Source organism: Phocoena phocoena, chromosome 15 (assembly GCF_963924675.1).
Source record: "Phocoena phocoena chromosome 15, mPhoPho1.1, whole genome shotgun sequence".
NCBI classification, from domain to species: domain Eukaryota; kingdom Metazoa; phylum Chordata; class Mammalia; order Artiodactyla; family Phocoenidae; genus Phocoena; species Phocoena phocoena.
The window spans coordinates 77,537,358-77,555,524 of record NC_089233.1 but is presented as its reverse complement, the minus strand read 5'-3'; the positions used below and the strand labels follow the sequence as shown (position 1 = coordinate 77,555,524).

Below are 18,167 nucleotides of genomic sequence, written 5' to 3'. Positions count from 1 at the left end.
TGCCTTCTGCAGGGGGAATCCCTGTTGCTCAACTTCTTTTTTCCAAAACGCAGCCCCGTTCCCATCTCCATGGACAGTTTGGCCAGCAGGGCTGCTGCGAGGTGGGGCGGAGTGGAACAGTTGAAGTTTTCCAAGGAAGGGGAACCCCAGCTGGTTCTCACATTAAGGAAAGGTGGACAGCCTCCTGGGCTAATCTTAGCCCCCCTGTTGGGTCATCGGCACCACCAGCTCCAAAGTTCTTTTTATAGCCGTCGACTGAGATGGAATTGGCAGTTCCACTCCAGCAGGATGACAAATTGGAGGACGGTGGAAAAACAGTAGGAGAGGGGTAGCGTGGTGTTTCTTAAGTTAGAAAAGCTCGGTGTTTTGGAAAATGGCATCGTATTTATAGCAGCAGTAATAATAATGATTATTATATTGTTTTTATTACCATTTTTAATCATTTGCATGACTTCCAGGAGCCCGTATGTGCTGGCCCTTGCCCGTCTCTCTGATTTCAGCTTTTAGACTCACCCTCTTGCTCCTTTGGCCATAGCTACGCTGTCTTCGTTCTGTCCTCAAACACCCCACACTCCTTTCTGTCGCAGGACCTTTGCTTTTGCCGTTTCCTCATGGGTTGTGGCCTCCTACTCCTACAAGTCTCAGCTCAGAGTGACTTTCTTAAGGAGCCCCTCCTTGACCAACTGCTCTGAAGTTATTCAACCTCTGCCACAGCCCTGTCCCTCTCTGTCCCATTGCCCTGCCCTGTTTGCCCAGTAGTAGTTAGCTCTACTGGAATTATCTTGTCTCTGATGTCTCCCGCGTCAGAGTTCCTTGAGGACGGGGAGGTGGTGTTTGCCTCTGTATGTGCAGCATCTAGAACAGCCCCTGGCACTCAGTAGGTTCTTATACATGTTGTTGAATGAATGTGTCCTCTCCTTTAATAGTCATACTGGCCCCGAGAGGCAGGCGCATTACCCCCATTTTACAGATGAGACAACTGAGGCTCACAGAGGTCAAGCCATGGGCCCCAGGTCAGCTCACAGCAGGTAACAGAGCTGGAATCCCAGGCAACATTTATCATCAATCCCCAAGGAATCTCTCTAGGCACATCCAAGAGGACAAAGAAGAACCCAGCAGAACGATCAGCATCTTTCCTATTTACCATTTTCAGTAATTGCTGAAAAGCCTTTATATATTCTGTGAAATTTAAAAAATGTGTAACCTTCTAGGCGAAGGTCACGCCGGGAAGTCCAGGCTGTTCCTGACTTCAGCTGGTAACCCTGGCGCCCGGCCACCCAGGCCTCAGGCGGAGTCGGGGGTCCCAGCAAAACATTGCAAAACAGGAAAAAATCTAAGGACACAAAAATAAAAGTGATGTGGCAGCGGAAACCGGGTTGCCATGGCTTTGAGCGACTCGCTGCGCCTGGGTGGGATCCAATGTTTTGGAAGGTTCCTCCACATGACACAGGGTTTTGGAATTTTTCAGCTGGTAAATCTTTCTTAATTCAGGCCCCCGGCCCCAGCCAAGTAGCTCCCTGGCTCTCTGTGTCCCGCGGGGGCGTAGGTTGGAAACTTGCCCGCGTCGGATTACTCAGCTTTGAAACTTAAATTGTTTGAAGAGAACTTGTGTTTTGTTTTGTTGGACGATTTTCTGGACCACTCTGATGGCAGAGGCTCCTATCACCTGTTGAGAGGGCAAATTGATTTTTTAGAAAGGAGGCGTGGGTGGTGGAATTCCCTCTTTCCCACTGAGTCATCATATCCTAATGTGAGTCATTTTATGACTTGGAGGTTCCCAAAGGTTGTATTTTGAGCTTTGTTTAATAAATACAAATACATATGCTTAAAATAAAAATTTTTTGCTAAATTAAGTACTTTTCCATGAATTAGTGCCCTGGAAACATTGGAACTCGCTTAGAGAAGACACCTCCTCTTCCCACCTGTTTTTCTCCGTGGGTTGGGCTTCACCCGGTCTGGTGTCTTCTGAAAAAATTGACCTGGTCTGGGAGTCCCTCTGCTTTGGTCTTCCCACTGGGAGAGGTCAGACTCCAAGCTGGGCTTGCCCATGACTAAGACTCTGTAGACCTTTGCCCTCGGTGACTCACGTCCACCGTGTCACTGGCCCCCGGAGCTGGAGCCCACCCCTTACACACAGCTGGCTGGGACACAGAGCTTTCCTCCAAAGACAGAGGCCGGATCGCCACTCGGGAGCCCCACTGGAGATAGAGAAAATGGTCTTATTTTCAGAGGGCTGAGTATTTGCCCAAACTTCAGTCCTCTTGCATGCGAGAGCAGACTTTGGAGTGAAAGGATCCTTCTGTTTAAATGCCTGAAGAAGAGGACACAGAGAAATGTTTTCTGATTAACTCGGGTCCGAGTGTTTCCACCATCAGAAATTGTTCTTGGCGCCAACAGACGTTCTGTAATTTGCAATTAGCAGGCTGGAATTTCCACCTCCGTCAAGAAAAATCATGATATCTTTTATTAATGAATGGCCTGACACCCTCTTGTATTATTATTTTTTTTTCCCCTACAGTTGTGGTTGCATACTTTTTTTTTTTAAGTAAAAATTGTGTGTATTTAAGGGGTCAGCAGGCTGGATTTTGGATCACCCAGCAGATTTGGCTTGAAGCCTGGATAGGCCTCATATTATGTGCTTTGGGACTTAGTTTCCCCATCTCTAAAATGGTGTTGGTGGTATTTCAGTAATAAAAGGAGATCAAGGATCTGAAAGTGTCGGGCCATAGGAGGTGCCCAGAAAATGTCAGCTGACCTTCCATGTGTCCTCTGGGAGCTCAGTTTACTTAACAGGGAGTGGGGAAGGCAGGCCTGTGTTGGTTTCTTGTCTGGGAGAAGAGTCCTTCCTGGCACGGATGCGTCTCTCCCCTCCTCTCAGCCCTGACCCTTCAGACTCCTGCTGTCACACCCGATACAGTGGAGGCAACATGACTAATGGTCCGCCCCCTGACCCCATCTTACACATGGGAAGCCAACTCACCGAGGGAGATTGGCAGACTTCCCTGAGGTGACAGGGCACATCAGAGGAAGGCAGGGTCCCAAACTCCCACTTCCCGGTTCCCAGGGTGACTGTGTGAGCTGGCGTGGGACATCTAGAGATGACATCCCATCGCTGAGAAGAGGTGCCCCTGGAGGCATGAAAGATGAGCTGAAATCCGGCCTCTATGTAAATGACCTGTTGTTGCTCTTTTAGCCTCACTCCTCTGCTCACTCAGCCCCCAGGACTTCCGTAGTTGCTCCCCAGATGTTATTAAACCCCTACTGTGTGCAGGTTCTATGCCAGGCACTGGGGGCATATGACATACGAGATCCCTGCTCTCAGCGGGTGGACAGTCTCAAACTTGTTTATAAGGAGGTCACTTTGAGACAGGGCTAGTGCTGTGAAGACAGGGAAACCAGTCCTAGGAGAAAGAGCAAAGGGACTGGAAGTTAAGAGAAAAATATAGGATGCTAAGTTAATTTCGAATCTCAAGCAGTGCATTTCTTTAATATGAGTATGTTCTGTGCAGTGGCACAGAGCTTGGGACAAACTGGTAGTTAAAAGAGTATTCATCATTTTCTGAAATTCAAATTTAACTGAACGGTCTGTATTTTTATTTATTAAATCTGGCAACCATGGACGGTGCAGTCAGGGAGGGCTTCCCTGAAGAGGTGGCTTTGAGCAGAGCCCTAAAGGCGGGAAAGAGGGAGCCACGTGGTTGGTCAGAAGAGTGTCCATGGCAGAAGGAACTGCCCCGTGCCAGGGTCTCAGCATGGGGATGAGCTTGGGGTGTTTGGGGAACTGAAAGCAGACCCAGGTGGCTGGTGCAGGGTGAGAGTGAGTGGGAGTGTGACACCAGTCAAGCCTGGAGAGGTCACCAGGGAGGGGGGGTCAGGTCATGCTGGGCCATGTAGGCGTGGCGAGGAGTTTGGATTTCATTCCAAAAGCGAGTAGCTCTTGGAGGCTTTTAAGCATGGGGGTGTCATGATCTCATTTACATTTTTACCTTTTTTTTTTTTTTTTTGCGGTACACGGGCCTCTCACTGTTGTGGCCTCTCCCGTTGCGGAGCACAGGCTCCGGATGCGCAGGCTCAGCGGCCATGGCTCACGGGCCCAGCCGCTCCGCGGCATGTGGGATCTTCCCGGACCGGGACACGAACCCGTGTTCTCTGCATCGGGCAGGCGGACTCTCAGCCACTGCGCCACCAGGGAAGCCCTCATTTACATTTTTAAGGTTGCTCTGGCAATCTGGATGGAGAATGGTCTTTGGGGGTTGGGTGCAGGGACAAGTGGAAGCTGGGAGGTGACTGAGCAGCCGCTGCAGTTGTGCAGGTGGGGGACAGGGCAGGTAAGCCCACCAGGAAGTGGCGGGGCAGGAGGAGAGGGGGAGGTGTGGGAATCAAGGCACTCCTCTCCAGCTCTCAGGAAATACACAGGGGCAGTGGTACCATTTCGGGTGGGGGAAATCCTAACTAAGGGGCCACTCCCAATCCCCCCATCTGCTGGGCTCGTTAAGCCCGTGCATCCAGGGAGCATGCGTTTTCCTGCTAGTTAGCAGTTGTAAAGAGCAGACTGAAATGACTTCAACCATCTTCATCTAGCTAATTTTAAAAAGCAGGGCCAGGCCTGGGAAGCGTCACACACAGTTTCCTAACCCAAGCAGACACTTCGATTTCCTCTCCGTTTGCCTCGAGCCCGGTGGCACGCTCACGGCCCCAGTGAGGACGGATTGCTTTCCTCCTCCTGAAAGCGTGCGCGTTTCTGCTGTGAGTGCTGACACGAGGCTGACTGCTAAGGCTGTAGCCCGGATCCAGCGCCAGCCCTGCTGCTTCTTGCTGCTTTGCTCCATCGTAGGGTTCAAGAGCTGCCTGCAAAGAGAATCCACTCAGCAAGCCCAAGTACAGGGGCCATCCATCCACAGACGCACTGGCTGTTCAGGCATGTTCCCCTGGCACTGCGGCCAAGTTAAAACAAAGGCTGTGGTGTTACTTGGGCCATGCGCTTCCTCCCACCCCAGTTTTTTTTTCTCCTCTTGCAGAGTCTCACTAAGTCTTCTCTAGACCCAACCTCTTTGCCCAAAGAAATTGGCTCTTTTCTCTTCGCCTCTGAGGAAAGACTTGGACGAGCCTCTTTTGTGCTGGCTGCCAGCCCGTGTTAATTTAGGACAGGGGAAGTTTGCCCGAACATCTGCTTGAAAGACCGAAGTCCTTTATTTCATCTCCGCCAGAGCAAGAGAAGCAGACTTGGTCTTCTTGAGCCTCTTCTGTTCTGAGCAGGTTTTCCAAGTCCCAGACCTGGGGTAGGGATCGGAGGTGGATTATCTCGAACTCGGGCTGAGTGGCTCTGGTTGAGTTTGATTCCTTGTCTGCATCTGTACTCCAGGCTCATTCCTTCTCAGTCCATTCACAGAAAGGACTCTTCAACAAGGGTTCGGTGATTTCTCTTTGTGGGGTCTTTTTGCTGGAGAGGCCAGTGGTCAGACATTTCCTGAGCTCTGGCTGTGGGCTGAGCGCTGGGGAATATGATGTCAGTTTGTTCATTTAGTCCACCATTGTTTTGTTGTTTTTTTTTTTTGCGGTACACGGGCCTCTCACTGTTGCGGCCTCTCCCGTTGTGGAGCACAGGCTCCGGACGCGCAGGCTCAGCGGCCATGGCTCACGGGCCCAGCCGCTCCGCGGCATGTGGGATCTTCCCGGACCGGGGCACGAACCCGTGTCCCCTGCATCGGCAGGCGGACTGTCAACCACTGCGCCACCAGGGAAGCCCCACCATTGTTTATTGAGCATCTGTTAAGGGCCAGACACGTAGTGCTGGGGAGAAAGCTGAGAACAAGACCACCATTTGGCCCTGCTCTCCGGGAGCCCCCAGCCTAGCAGGAGAGAGAGATGGAAAACCAGTGGGCTGATAAAATGATGTCAGAGAGTGGAAGGTAGGAGAAGAAACTGACAGAGGATGGGGGGACCTCCCTGAGCCAGACCTGAAGGATGGGGAGGAACTGGTCCTGGTGAGGTATGGAGAAGGGCAGGCATGGTTGTTGGGGGGATAGAGGAGGCCAGTGTATCCGGAGCTGAGTCGGGGGTCGGAAGCTGAGGAAGGAGGCAGTGTTCCCATCCCAGCAGATGTGAGGAACCTTGAATCCATTTCTCTTTTGAGCTCCGGTGGGACCCAGGGCCCTGCCTCCTTGTCTGGGGGCCATTGAGGGCAAGAGGGCATGTGTGGCTTGTGTCAAGGCCCCAGCAGCCTGCAGGGGGCCTGCTGTGCTGTACGAGCTTAATCCACACTGGGGGTCCATGCCCAGCCTCCCTCTAAGATCGTGGCCCCAGGGGGCTCCTGGGAGACAGACAAATCAACAGGCAGTTGCAATATACTTTTTTCTTAAGAGAAAAACTTTGTTTTAAAAATGCACATCAATTAAAATCGCCCATAATTCTACCATGTTTCTTAAATCATGTGAAGGAAGGTGTGAAGGTCTCACCTCATCCATCCAGTCCCAAGCGTGGGGTTGTGACTATCCAGGCAGCTTGGGGCACAGGTTCCTTAAGCATAAGCAGAGATGTTTATAGACTCACAAAGTGATGTCATGCCTCATGTACTAGTCTGCTACACTTTAAAAATTCTGCTTTTAGGACGTCCCTGATTAAGAATCTTCCCAAGGGTTAAGAATCCGCCTGCCAGTGCAGGGGACATGGGTTCAGTCCCTGGTCCGGGGAGATCCCACATGCCGCAGAGCAACTAAGTCCGTGCGCCACAACTACTGAAGCCCGCGTGCCCTAGGGCCGGTGTGCCACAACTACTGAGCCCACGTGCCGCAACTACTGAAGCCCGCATGCCTAGAGCCTGTGCTCCACAACAGGAGAAGCCACTGCAATGAGAAGCCCGCGCACTGCAACAGAGAGTAGCCCCCGCTCGCCGCAACTAGAGAAAGCCCGCGTGCAGCAACGAAGACCCAACGCAGCCAAAAAAAAAAGAAATAAGAAAAAAAATTCTGCTTTTTAATATAGCAGGAATGCATTTCTAGGTCAGAAAACATGACCGTCCTTATTTGAAGATATTTCTATACCTGATATTCCATACCAAGTATGGATGGCCCATGATCGATTCAATCTGTCCCTATCAATGAATACTTTCTATGGCCATTTTATTTATTTGCAGTGAGAAGTGTAATGCAAAGAACTGAAACGAGAAGCTGTGATACCCACCAGAATACTGGGGTCGAGATGGCCAGCCAATTCTTTCTCCTTAAAGTTGGACCTGAGATACCAAATTCTAAAATAGTAATAGTGATAACAGTGCTCACTGTGGGCCGGGCGTTTTGCTAAGGATATTACGTATAATTCCTATTTGAATTCTTACCACAGCTCTTTGAAGTCAAGAAATTAAGTTTATCGTCTCGCCTATGAGGAAACTGAGGCACAGAGGTTAAGATACCATTCAGGGACCACACAGCAAGTAAATGGCAGTGATGGGACTTGAACCCAGTCAGAGTGACATCAGGCTGAGAGAGTCCTGCCAGCATTTACTGTGAATTCCACTGCCTCCTGGAAGGTCCATTCAGAGGATGGGATTAGTATGTTCTCTTGGTGAAACCCAGGACCTATGAGTTGGGATTTCATGTGGGGTGGGGGAATGGAAGAAGAGCCCAGGAAAATGGCCTTGAGGTATTTTGTAAGCCGCATGCTACCCTTAGAGACCAGCCCCCTTGGTGTGTCTTCCATATGCTATGTAGCATCAAGGACCTAACGGCAGCTGTCACTTCCCGTTGAGGGCTGGTTTGTTCAGAAAGGAGTGCAGGGACCACGGGAGAGGCACAGCCAGGCTAGATGCCTGAAGCTGCCCTTGGGGCTTTTAAAAAGTTGAGATAATGGTGTAAACACCCACTTTTGAAAGGAAAGAAACTCAGGCACCATGCCACCTGTCTCCTGTAACAGACATTGTCCTTTTGTAAATTCCCTCCAGCCCATGCCTGCAGGCAAATGTATTTATAACTGCAATCAGAGAATGTTTTTTATTATTTTCTGATTGAAAAATGCTTGTGTTTTTTTTCAATCGTGGAACAAATGCAAAAAAATGATAAAGGAGCCAATATTTATATCATCTGTTGCTGCTAGCCCTGCTGCTAATGCTTGCCAATGTCTGTTGAATGTTTATACTCTGTCTGGGTCTCTTCTCTTGGAATGAACCTGTGATGTGTAGGTGCTCTGATTATCCCCGTATTTTGGTTAAGAGACAAAGAGAGGTAGAGTATCTTATCCCAGCTCACACAGCTAATTGGGGGCAACACAAGGAGGGATTCAAAGCTGGGAGTTTGGGGTATGTAGGATAAAATGGAGAGCGTTCTGGTGACCAATAGAGGGGAAGTCTGTTCTGGCCACGGAACACGCCTGAGAATGCTGGGGGCTACAGTAAACGTGTCGCTGGGGGACGCTGGGGTGAGTAGGCATTTCCTCCGAAACCCCACAGGCTGCTTTCCTGGGCTGACATCTGGAGCTTGGGATGTGGCCGCCTGGCTGCCAAGCTGGAGCTCGGGGGATGGCGGTGGGAGGGCTTCTCAGCGAGCGGGTGGAGGGATGACCCTCTGCGGCCCACGCTGGGAGCCCTGTGTCGACAAACCGGGGCCCTTGCTGGGCTGTGTGGTGGCCAAGGGCCTCCTGGATATGTGGTTCTGGTTTTGAAGCAAAGAGAAGGTCAGGTCCTTGGAGCAAGGGGCCTATGGTCCAGGAGGAAGGGAAGCGAGTTTTCCTGTCCTGACAGATAGGAAAGGGCCGGGGGTCTTTCTTTGTTTTTTTTTTGGGGGGGGCGGTATACAGCAGCAGAGTGGGACGCTGCCTGAGGTGATATTGGGCGGTGGCTTCTTCTGGCCAAAATGTCGTACAGTCCTGAGAAAACCTCGGGCACATCCCAGTGGAGGGCCTTTCTGCAGAGCCCTGACAAGTTCCCCTTGTCATGGTGTGGGGAGAGGTACCTGTCTCTCAAAGGTCCACTAAGGTAGGGCCTGGAAAGTAGATGGGAGACGTGCGGGCCAGGGCAGGGGGCTGTGGTGAGGTGGCGCCTACAGCACCATCCGGAGAGGCCGCCGTGGTCCAGTTCCTGTTGGGGGTGCCCAGAATGGCCAGACCATCTGAATTTTCTTTTTTTTTTTTTTTTTTCAGGAGCAAAAACGTCATTTTGCTAAGCCACACTATAGGTCACAAAACAAGCCAGCGCTCTGGGGTGAGGCCAATTGGCTTTAAAAAAAGTAGTAGGAGGGGTGAGAATGGTGCACCAAGAGGCTGGAACGGAGGCAGGAGCAAGGTGGGGCAGGGCCTTCAAGGCCGCCGTGGGATTTTAGATGGTATTTCTGGAGGCGCAGGGGAAGCAGGGAAAGGTTTGAGAAGATGTGCGTGAACCTATGCGGTGGATGCGACATAAAAAGACCGTCCCTATGTAGGACCTTTCTCCAGCCTCCCAGGAAGCTGGCGTCTTCTCTCCACTTAGTAGCCTTCAGCTTCTTTCGCAAGCATTCCCTTTGTTATTGGACTGTGCCAATTGTTGGTTTAATAACTGTCTACCGCATGTCTTTGGACAACCCCCCTTCCTTCTCTGGGCCTCAGTTTCCCTATCTGATGGTGTTTGGCTGGCTAATTTTTAAGGCTACTGTCTAGCACCTGTACCCTAGAATTCTATGGCTGTTGCTGGGTGGCGTTTTGCTCACTGGAGATGGAGACAAGTGTCAAATTTGGGGAGAAGGGCTCCTTTCCATTTCTCTTGGGTCCTTAGACCAGGGGAAGGGACTTTGAGGACTCTCCTCACGGTGACACCCTTTTCATCGCACCGTCATTTTGTATTTTCTATGCTTCATCTTCCACTTACTGGCGTGAGTCAAGGAAGAGAGCTGGGTGGCAGCTTTATGGACCCAGCTTAATACTTCCCAATCATGTTTCTGGGTACTTCTCGCTCTCTCCTCCCAATTTTGAGACATGAAAATGGGCCTTTCTTTTCTAAGTGAGTGACGCTCATACATGGTAATGAACCAAACCCAAAGAGCCATGGTACCATCAGTGACAGAACTCAGTTCAGCCACTGAGAGGCTAGGGGGAGGGTGACACACCAGACGTCGACATGCTGTTCATTTCCTCAATTAATTTATTACTTGATCTTCTGACTTAGAGCTTGCACTGCAGTTAGTGAATAGAGACGTGGGTTTTTTTTGTTTGTTTGTTTTTTGCGGTACACGGGCCTCTCACTGTTGTGGCCTCTCCCGTTGTGGAGCACAGGCTCCGGACACACAGGCTCAGCGGCCATGGCTCACGGGCCCAGCCACTCCGCGGCGTGTGGGATCTTCCCGGACCAGGGCACGAACCCGTGTCCCCTGCATTGGCAGGCGGGCTCTCAACCACTGCGCCACCAGGGAAGCCCGAGACGTGGTTTTTTGATGAGGACCTGTGCCTAGCTCCTACCGGCTCTGTTGGATGACCTTTGACCTGTCTTTGATAAAGAAATGAGGATTTTCTCTGAAGCGTTCTGTCCCGGGCTTTACACACTGGAAATACCCTATCTTGATGACTGAACTTCAAATTCCTTGACATCTATCCGTCTGTCCTTTCTTGCTTCCTTCTGAGCAGCGGCTGGTGTCAGCTCCTGGCTTCATCCTGGCCCCATGAGCAGCCTTTGGAGCTGCTGACACTTTTGTATGCTCAGACGTGAGATGTTTACTCGGCACCTGCAGTATGTTGGATGTTGGGGAGACCGTGACAGCTATAACTTGGTCCCTCCCTCAGGGATCTCACACCATAGCGAGAGTTGGTACACTAACCATGTTTTCCTCTTCCCTTTGGACGGAAAGCTGTGTCTTCCTTAGTCATTTCAGGGATTGCACTGAAGAGAACTGTAAGGCCAAGACTTGCAGACTGACTTGTTGGGGAAGGCTCCAACTGGCTCAGCGCTTGTTCTCTCTTCAGATTATCTAGATTGCATTAGCCCTGGTAGCAATCACAAGATCTTTCATTAGTTATTATTTGGGGAAATATGTCCTATACAAGTTCAAATAATGCTCAGAAACCCGATTTCTTTGGGTGACCCTTAAGCGCCGAGACTATGTGGGTTCAAATCTAACCTGTCACAGAGGTTACTCAGTGCTTACAAAGAGGCGGGACGCTTTGGCGAAATGTCAGGACGTGATGCATACCCAGCCCACCTTGGAGAGTTAATGCTGCACCTGAGCAGGTCAAAGGCTCTGAGAAATCCTGCAGTAAAGAAACCCACTTGACTCTGACTCGGCCTTCTCCAAATTCTTACTAGCCGGTAGAACTTGCTTTCCTTTGTCATAAACCCACTTAACATTCTTCAGAGCGAGTGTTCCACAAAACACCCTGGAAACACTTGTGGAAATGATTTGTTTCAGCCGAAAACTGCCACTGGCCGATGTAGGTGGTCAGCAAAAAAAATCTATTATTTGCAAATGCAGAGTTTTGTTTGGCCCAACTTGTTGGCCCCGAACTGGGGAACCAGTGCCCTGCTCCAGGGGAGGAGGGTTTACCCATGAGCAAACCTCTCAGCGCCTGTTGTAATGAGTCACATGAGAGCCAGGCTCTCTGTTGACTGAAAGGTGAAGGGTGGGTGCCTGTGTTTCCACTCACTCCAAGGCCTCACGAGCCAGGACATTGTTTAAGCCTCTTAGGACAGAATATGTGAGCCACCTGTGTTCTCAGACAATGAAGAAGTCATGTCTGGGACAGCCAGGGATCTGTAATGGGGCCCCTGTGACAGTCTTGGCATATGCAGAGTGTTTTGGAAATAGTCTTTGGTTGAACAAAGCGTATTAGCAAGTAAAGCGTATAACAATACTTGTTTTTTTTTTTAAAGACACATATGTAGACATTCAAATATAGAGAAAAAAGATAGCGGTATTGGGACGATGGGCAATTTCTATTTTTTCCCTTATCTTGTATTGTTGCCCAGTTTTCTGTTGTCAAGGTGCCTTCTCTTTGCAAAAAGAAATATGCATTTATAGAAATAAAAATACATATATGTACATATATGCATCCATAATGCAAACGCGCAGGTGTACTTTACTGAAATCATCTAACACATAAGCCAAGATATATATAAGTTGGTGAGTTTTTGTCTTAAATTCTCAGTTGCTAATAGTTCCTTCAAAGTCTGTCATTTTAACATTTTTCCAGATGGGCAGCAGATTTGGGAGATGGAGGCCACGGTGGATAAAGACAAGAGCCAGCCTGTAAGCACGCGGACGCGACGACCGGACGCCCTGTCCTCCCCTCCCCCACCTCCCTCGTGCTCTCTTTCCCTCTTCTTTCCCCTTCCTTCATCAAAGTCCCAGTGCTTTGGACCTAAAAGGCACTCAGTGGGTATTGAATTGATGAATGAATTACACGTTTATTGAGCACCACGCCCTTTTGATTTGTAGCAGTGACATCTTCATATACCTTGATAGAGTAAGTGGTAAGTCTTTCTTCGCCGCAGCTGAAAAGTCAACTTCCCCTTAATTAGAATTTTGCCTGTAAATATACAGAACGTGTCACGAGTCCTTTTACTTTTATTTATTTCTTTATTTTTATTGAAGTATAATTGATTTACAATATTGTGTTTGTTTCCGTTGTACAACAAAGTGATTCGGTTATGTATATATATATATATATATATATATATATCCATATTCTTCTTTTAAAAATTCTTTTCCATTATAGGTTATTACAAGATATTGAATATAGTTCCCTGGGCTATACAGTAATTCCTTGTTGTTTATCTGTTTTATACTGAATATGTGGTAGTGTGCCATACTCCCAATTTATCCCTCCCCACCACGAGTCCTTCTAGATGGGCTGGTTCACTGTGCATAGGACCTTGGATGGCAATTTAGATGTGGTTGCAGTTAAATTATTGACAACTCCTTTCTTTCAGAACATGCTTTTCGTTGAGATCCCTGAGTATCGGAACAAGCACGTTCGGACATCAGTGAAGGTGAACTTCTATGTCATTAACGGGAAAAGAAAACGAAGTCAGCCTCAGCACTTTACCTACCATCCAGGTAAGAAGTTCTCTCCGCAGGCCCCCTGTGTGTGGAGAGGCAGCATCAGCCTCTGGGTGAGGATGCATGCGATCTGCTGGGTGACCTAGGGCAGGTGACTCAACCTCTCTGAGCCTCAGTTTCCTCCTCTGTCAAATGGCACCTTCCTTATAAGAGTTATATAAATCAGATGCACATAAAGTGCTTAGGATAGCGCACGTCAACAATATTAACTATCGTTGTTATTAATATTCCCTTGTGAGGGCAGAATAATGATGGGGCACATGTAGACTTGTTCGCCAGAAGGTGGCAAAGCTGATGACTCCTATCCCTGGGTTAGATTTGATCACAATAGAGGTAGAAGGTGAATATGCCCTAAAATGTGGAATCTTAGGGACCCCACAGCAGGTGGTCACCTGGTGGCCAAATGGAGTTGCCGGGCGGATAACCAGGCCAGGAGGCGTCATTCTCACAAAGCACTACAGTCCTAAGAAGGGCGACGAGAGCCATTTTGCATTCATTCATTTGTCCAGACAATATCTGAGTGTCAGGCACTGTTTTAGCTTGGAGACACAAGAGTGAACACGACAAAAATCCCTGCCCTCCTGGAGCCGATGTTCTAACAGGGGATGCAGATGAAAGATAATACTGATGGAAAGGGGATTCAGATAATAAGTAATACTGATATTACTGCTATGTTGGGTTGTGGTTAGGGCTGCAGAAAGAGGCCACAAACTTCCCAAGGCTGAGACAGGCCTGCCAGCAGCCTTTCCAGGAAGTCTCCAATCTGAGAATGTCAGCCAGGGTGTAATTTCCAACCTGTGACAGTTTCACGTGGAGCCTCTGGGCTGCCGGCAGCACAAAAGTGAGGGCCTGGGTTGGGTGGGATGCGTGCGTCCACGGGTTTGTGTGGCACGGTGAGTGTTCCATTGTCCCACGACTGGTGTACCATGCCGTGAGTGGCAAAGGCCTAATGGGACCCAGAACTGGGGGAGGATCTCTGGGAGGGCTCTAGACCGCAGTTCAACGGTCCTTTGTAACATAGAGGTTTTCAATTATGTGTCACGTGCCGTCGCCCCTCCTGCATGGCGATGAGGCCTCTCTGGGTCTGGGCATCAGCACTCACCTGCCTGAACTTGGCTCGAGTGAGAACTCGAGGCCCAGGTACCTGGAGACGGTCTTTGAGTGGCTTCCTGAGAAGCTGGAGTCAAAGCTGCGTTTTTGCTGTAGATGCTGGAACTCCTTTGCCCCCTCCAGCCCCCAGCATTTGGGAGCTCCCCCCACAATTTTATTATGGTCCTGTCACCAATTCATTTACTCCAGTGAAAAGAAACTGATTCCTCAGTTCCTGGGCCTGGTGATGCTTCGGTAAAGGATGTCGGAGAAGTCCGGATTCTGGTGACTGTCCTGGGTGGGGAGAGAGGAACGGTGACCTCACCAACACTCACAGTAGTAATAGTGATAGTAGCAACAACAGCAAGCATTGAGCACTTACTGTGTGCAGTCACCGTGCGCACATATCCCATTTAATCTTGCCCACAACCCCATGGGGTAGGTATGATTGTTCCTGCCAGCTGACAGATGGGGAAACTGAGGCCCAAGCCAGCAGGCCTCACTCCCCCAAAGTACTACAAAACTAAGGAGGCCGACAGTCACCGTTTGGCCATTCCTTTGTCCGGAAAATATCTGAGTGCCGATTAAGTGCCAGGTACGGTTTTAGGTGCTGGGGATCCAGCACTGAAGAAAAAATCCTCCCTTTGAGGAGCTGACATTCTAGTGGGGGGTTTCAGATAATAAGTGAGCACGTAAAGTGCACAGATACTTCAGCTGGTGGTGAGTATGATGAAGGACGGCAAGCAGGGGAGGGGGCTGGAGCTGCCAGAGCGGGACGAGGCGGCGGAGGCATAATTTTACATCAAGCGTTCTTCCCCGAGCTCTCCCCCTGGGCAAAAAGGCTGCACAAGGGCTGACACAGACCCACCAGCCACTTTTCCACTGTCAGAAAGACCTGTAGTTCAAGATCATCACCCAGGGTAAAATTTGTAACCTAAGATAATTGCGCAGGGAGCCTCTTGCCCAAGGCTAATAAGTGACAGAGCCTAGATCTTTGATCCCACCCTTGTGGACTCCTAAGGCCGTGTTCCTAACCGCTGTCTTCTAATCCTCTATGCACCCCTGTGGCACTAAGAATGGTGCACCCCGTGTGCTTTTCTCTTCTCTCAGTCCCAGCCATCAAGACGGAGCCCACTGATGAATACGACCCCACCTTGATCTGCAGCCCTGCCCACGGGGGCCTGGGGAGCCAGCCTTACTACCCACAGCACCCAATGGTGGCCGAGTCCCCCTCCTGCCTCGTGGCCACCATGGCTCCCTGCCAGCAATTCCGCTCAGGGCTCTCATCCCCCGACGCCCGCTACCAGCAGCAGAACCCAGCGGCCGTCCTCTACCAGCGGAGCAAGAGCCTGAGCCCCAGCCTGCTGGGCTACCAGCAGCCGGCCCTCATGGCCGCCCCCCTGTCCCTCGCGGATGCCCACCGCTCCGTGCTGGTGCACGCTGGCTCCCAGGGCCAGAGCCCGGCCCTGCTCCACTCCAGTCCAGCCAACCAGCAGGCCTCACCGGTGATCCACTACTCGCCCACCAGCCAGCAGCTGCGCTGTGGAAGCCACCAGGAGTTCCAGCACATCGTGTACTGCGAGAACTTCGCGCCCGGCACCACAAGGCCCGGCCCACCCCCTGTCAGTCAAGGTCAGAGGCTGAGCCCGGGCTCCTACCCGACGGTCATTCAGCAGCAGAATGCCGCAAGCCAAAGAGCCGCCAAAAATGGACCTCCGGTCAGTGACCAAAAGGAAGTATTACCCGCGGGCGTGACAATTAAACAGGAGCAGAACTTGGACCAGACCTACCTGGATGACGGTAAGATGCTTGTTTTTCTCACTGCCTGTGAGTTCGGTGCCCCGAAGCATCTCCCCAGCAAGTTTACTGCACGGCCTGGGTATCTTCCTTCACCTGTTTGGGCCTCAGTGTCCCCCTCCTTAATCTGAGGGAGTTGAATAAGATAACCTTTAAGGCCTCACCCAACTCTGTGCAAGAATCACCTCCAAGCAGGAGTTCTGGGGTGGGTGGTAGGAGTTTTAGTTGCTCCCCTACAACCCTTGCAACAGAAAGAGCAAATGAGGGCACTTCCGGCCCTAGGAGTGTCCGCCCGGTCACGAACTGGGTCAATTTAACTGCTTGCACTCTTTCCACTTGCCAAATTTAGACCAAGGATAGGGAAACAGAAAGGAAGCAAAGCTAACCTTTTATTCCCGGAAAGAAAAAAAAAAAATCCCACTTTATAGCCCTCTTTTGTGTGTTTGGGGGAGGGGGATGGGGCCGGGGGAAGGAGAAATCTTGTTGAAAAGTGGCTCTCTCGGAAGGGAGCATGAATGGAGGCTTGCGGGCAGGCTGCGGGCATATCTCTGCCCTGTGCCAGTGGAACAGAGCCGCGCATTGATGGGAGGGAAGCAGCGGGCTTCCGTTGTGGTGAGCCCAGCTGATGGGGTGGCCGGACCAATGAAAAGAGGCAGAGGCAGCTTCGTGTGTCTGTAGGCGCCTGAGTCTGTTGGCGGGGGCCCAGCTGGACGGTAGTCTTGTTGGAGTGGCCATGTGTGTGACATTGGTCTGTGATCGCAGGGAGGAAGGGCCAGTTGTGTTGGCAGGACTCACCTGGGGTCAGCCAGGTGTGGGTGAAGGACAGAGAGGGCGGGGCAGGCAGAGCAGCCTTCCCCTGGGGGCGCCAGAAGAAGGAAGACAGGTGGTTTGAATTTCTGAATGGGAGAAGGAAAGCCTATACCGCTGGCGGCCATCCACAGCTCCGGCCTCCCACTCTACCGGCAGTAGCATGTGATATACCCTGAAACCTCAATTATTTAGGAAAATGTCCGCTCAGGAACCCAGCCAAGAAGTAGGAAGTAAGGCAGAAAGCTTCCGAATAGCCTCAGTAGTTATCACAAAGACCAGCTGCTAGTTATCAGACGCTCCAGCGGCAGGAATCCTTTGGCGCTCACTCGGAGACCATTGACTTTTCCTTTATGCAAAGTTTTGACGATCCGGGTTATCTGGGGGTTCAGTGACTTCTTGTAGTTTCCATGTCCTCTCGCTAGTAAAACAGTCTTTCAAAAACTTCCCCCAAATGCATCCAGCAAAGATGCTTAGAGCCACTTCGTATAGGGTCAGACTGCCCCGCGTGCCTTACAGGGCTGACCTCAAGGTATTGCTGAGTTAATAATTGATCTGTCCTGAATAATCAAACACAGGTTGAGTTCGGGGCGCTGTGCTCCATTTTAAAAGAGAGACCAAGGTGTCATCCACTCTTGAACAATTTACGCCCAAAATGGTGAAGATAAAGTTTTACCCGAAAGGGGGTTATCATGTAGAAAATTCAACTAATGCAGAATGCCTTACCCGAGTGAGAGGGTAAATGGAATGGGGCTGTAACTGGAACCTCTCTCCACGTGTGCGCTCAGGGGCTGGATCAGGGCAGAGGTGCTTCATAAATAAATGATACCAGAGCAAGGACTGGCACTCTCCCCCGTGGACTCTGTCCGGCGCTGGTTTAGTCTCTAGAGTGAGAAATGTGCCAGTCCCTCCCACTCACCCTGTCCGTCATCCCACATCGTAGACCAGTGGTGAGCATCTCGGGTAGAGAATGGGAGTCCATCCGTGGTTCTCCGTGATGCATCAGATTCCAAGTGGGCCTCACGTGGTCATGAGTAACCTTTAAGTATCCGTTGTAGCCCCAGACAGAAGTTTGTGATACGGAGAAAGCAGCTGAGAATGGAGACCCTCTGGGGCCTCCTCAGTGTCTTTCTGAACACAGGCAGGTTCAAGGTCGTGGTGAGGGTGATCTCCCAGAGGGTCAGTAACACGAGTCAGCTCTAAGGCTGTCTCTGAGAACCAAGATAGTGAAATTGATTCTACTGGTGGAGCCTTTTCTTAAGTACATTCTCCATGAGCCCAGTTCCCTGGGATTTTAGGAGGTGTTCTCTGAAATGAGGGTTCTGTGGCTGAGAAAGCAAAAAATAGTTGATGAAACCAAGTTTTTAAAAACCTTGTTTGCTATAGGACTTCTCAGAGCCTTTCCTGAGCTAGGGGACATTATCAGTCTCTGAAACGAGGGGGAGGTAGCACTTGCCAGAATTA

General features: G+C 50.5%; 1 protein-coding gene across 1 annotated transcript in view; it reads left to right on the top strand.

The window, feature by feature from the left end:
• The window catches only part of NFATC2 (nuclear factor of activated T cells 2), a 107,272-nt gene that overhangs the window by 83,334 nt on the left and 5,771 nt on the right, over positions 1 to 18,167 (top strand). Inside the window, exons 7-9 of the mRNA XM_065893311.1 lie at positions 12,142 to 12,197; positions 12,881 to 13,007; positions 15,210 to 15,899. Coding sequence (XP_065749383.1) covers positions 12,142 to 12,197; positions 12,881 to 13,007; positions 15,210 to 15,899 — 873 coding nt within the window. The remainder of the gene's footprint in view (positions 1 to 12,141; positions 12,198 to 12,880; positions 13,008 to 15,209; positions 15,900 to 18,167) is intronic.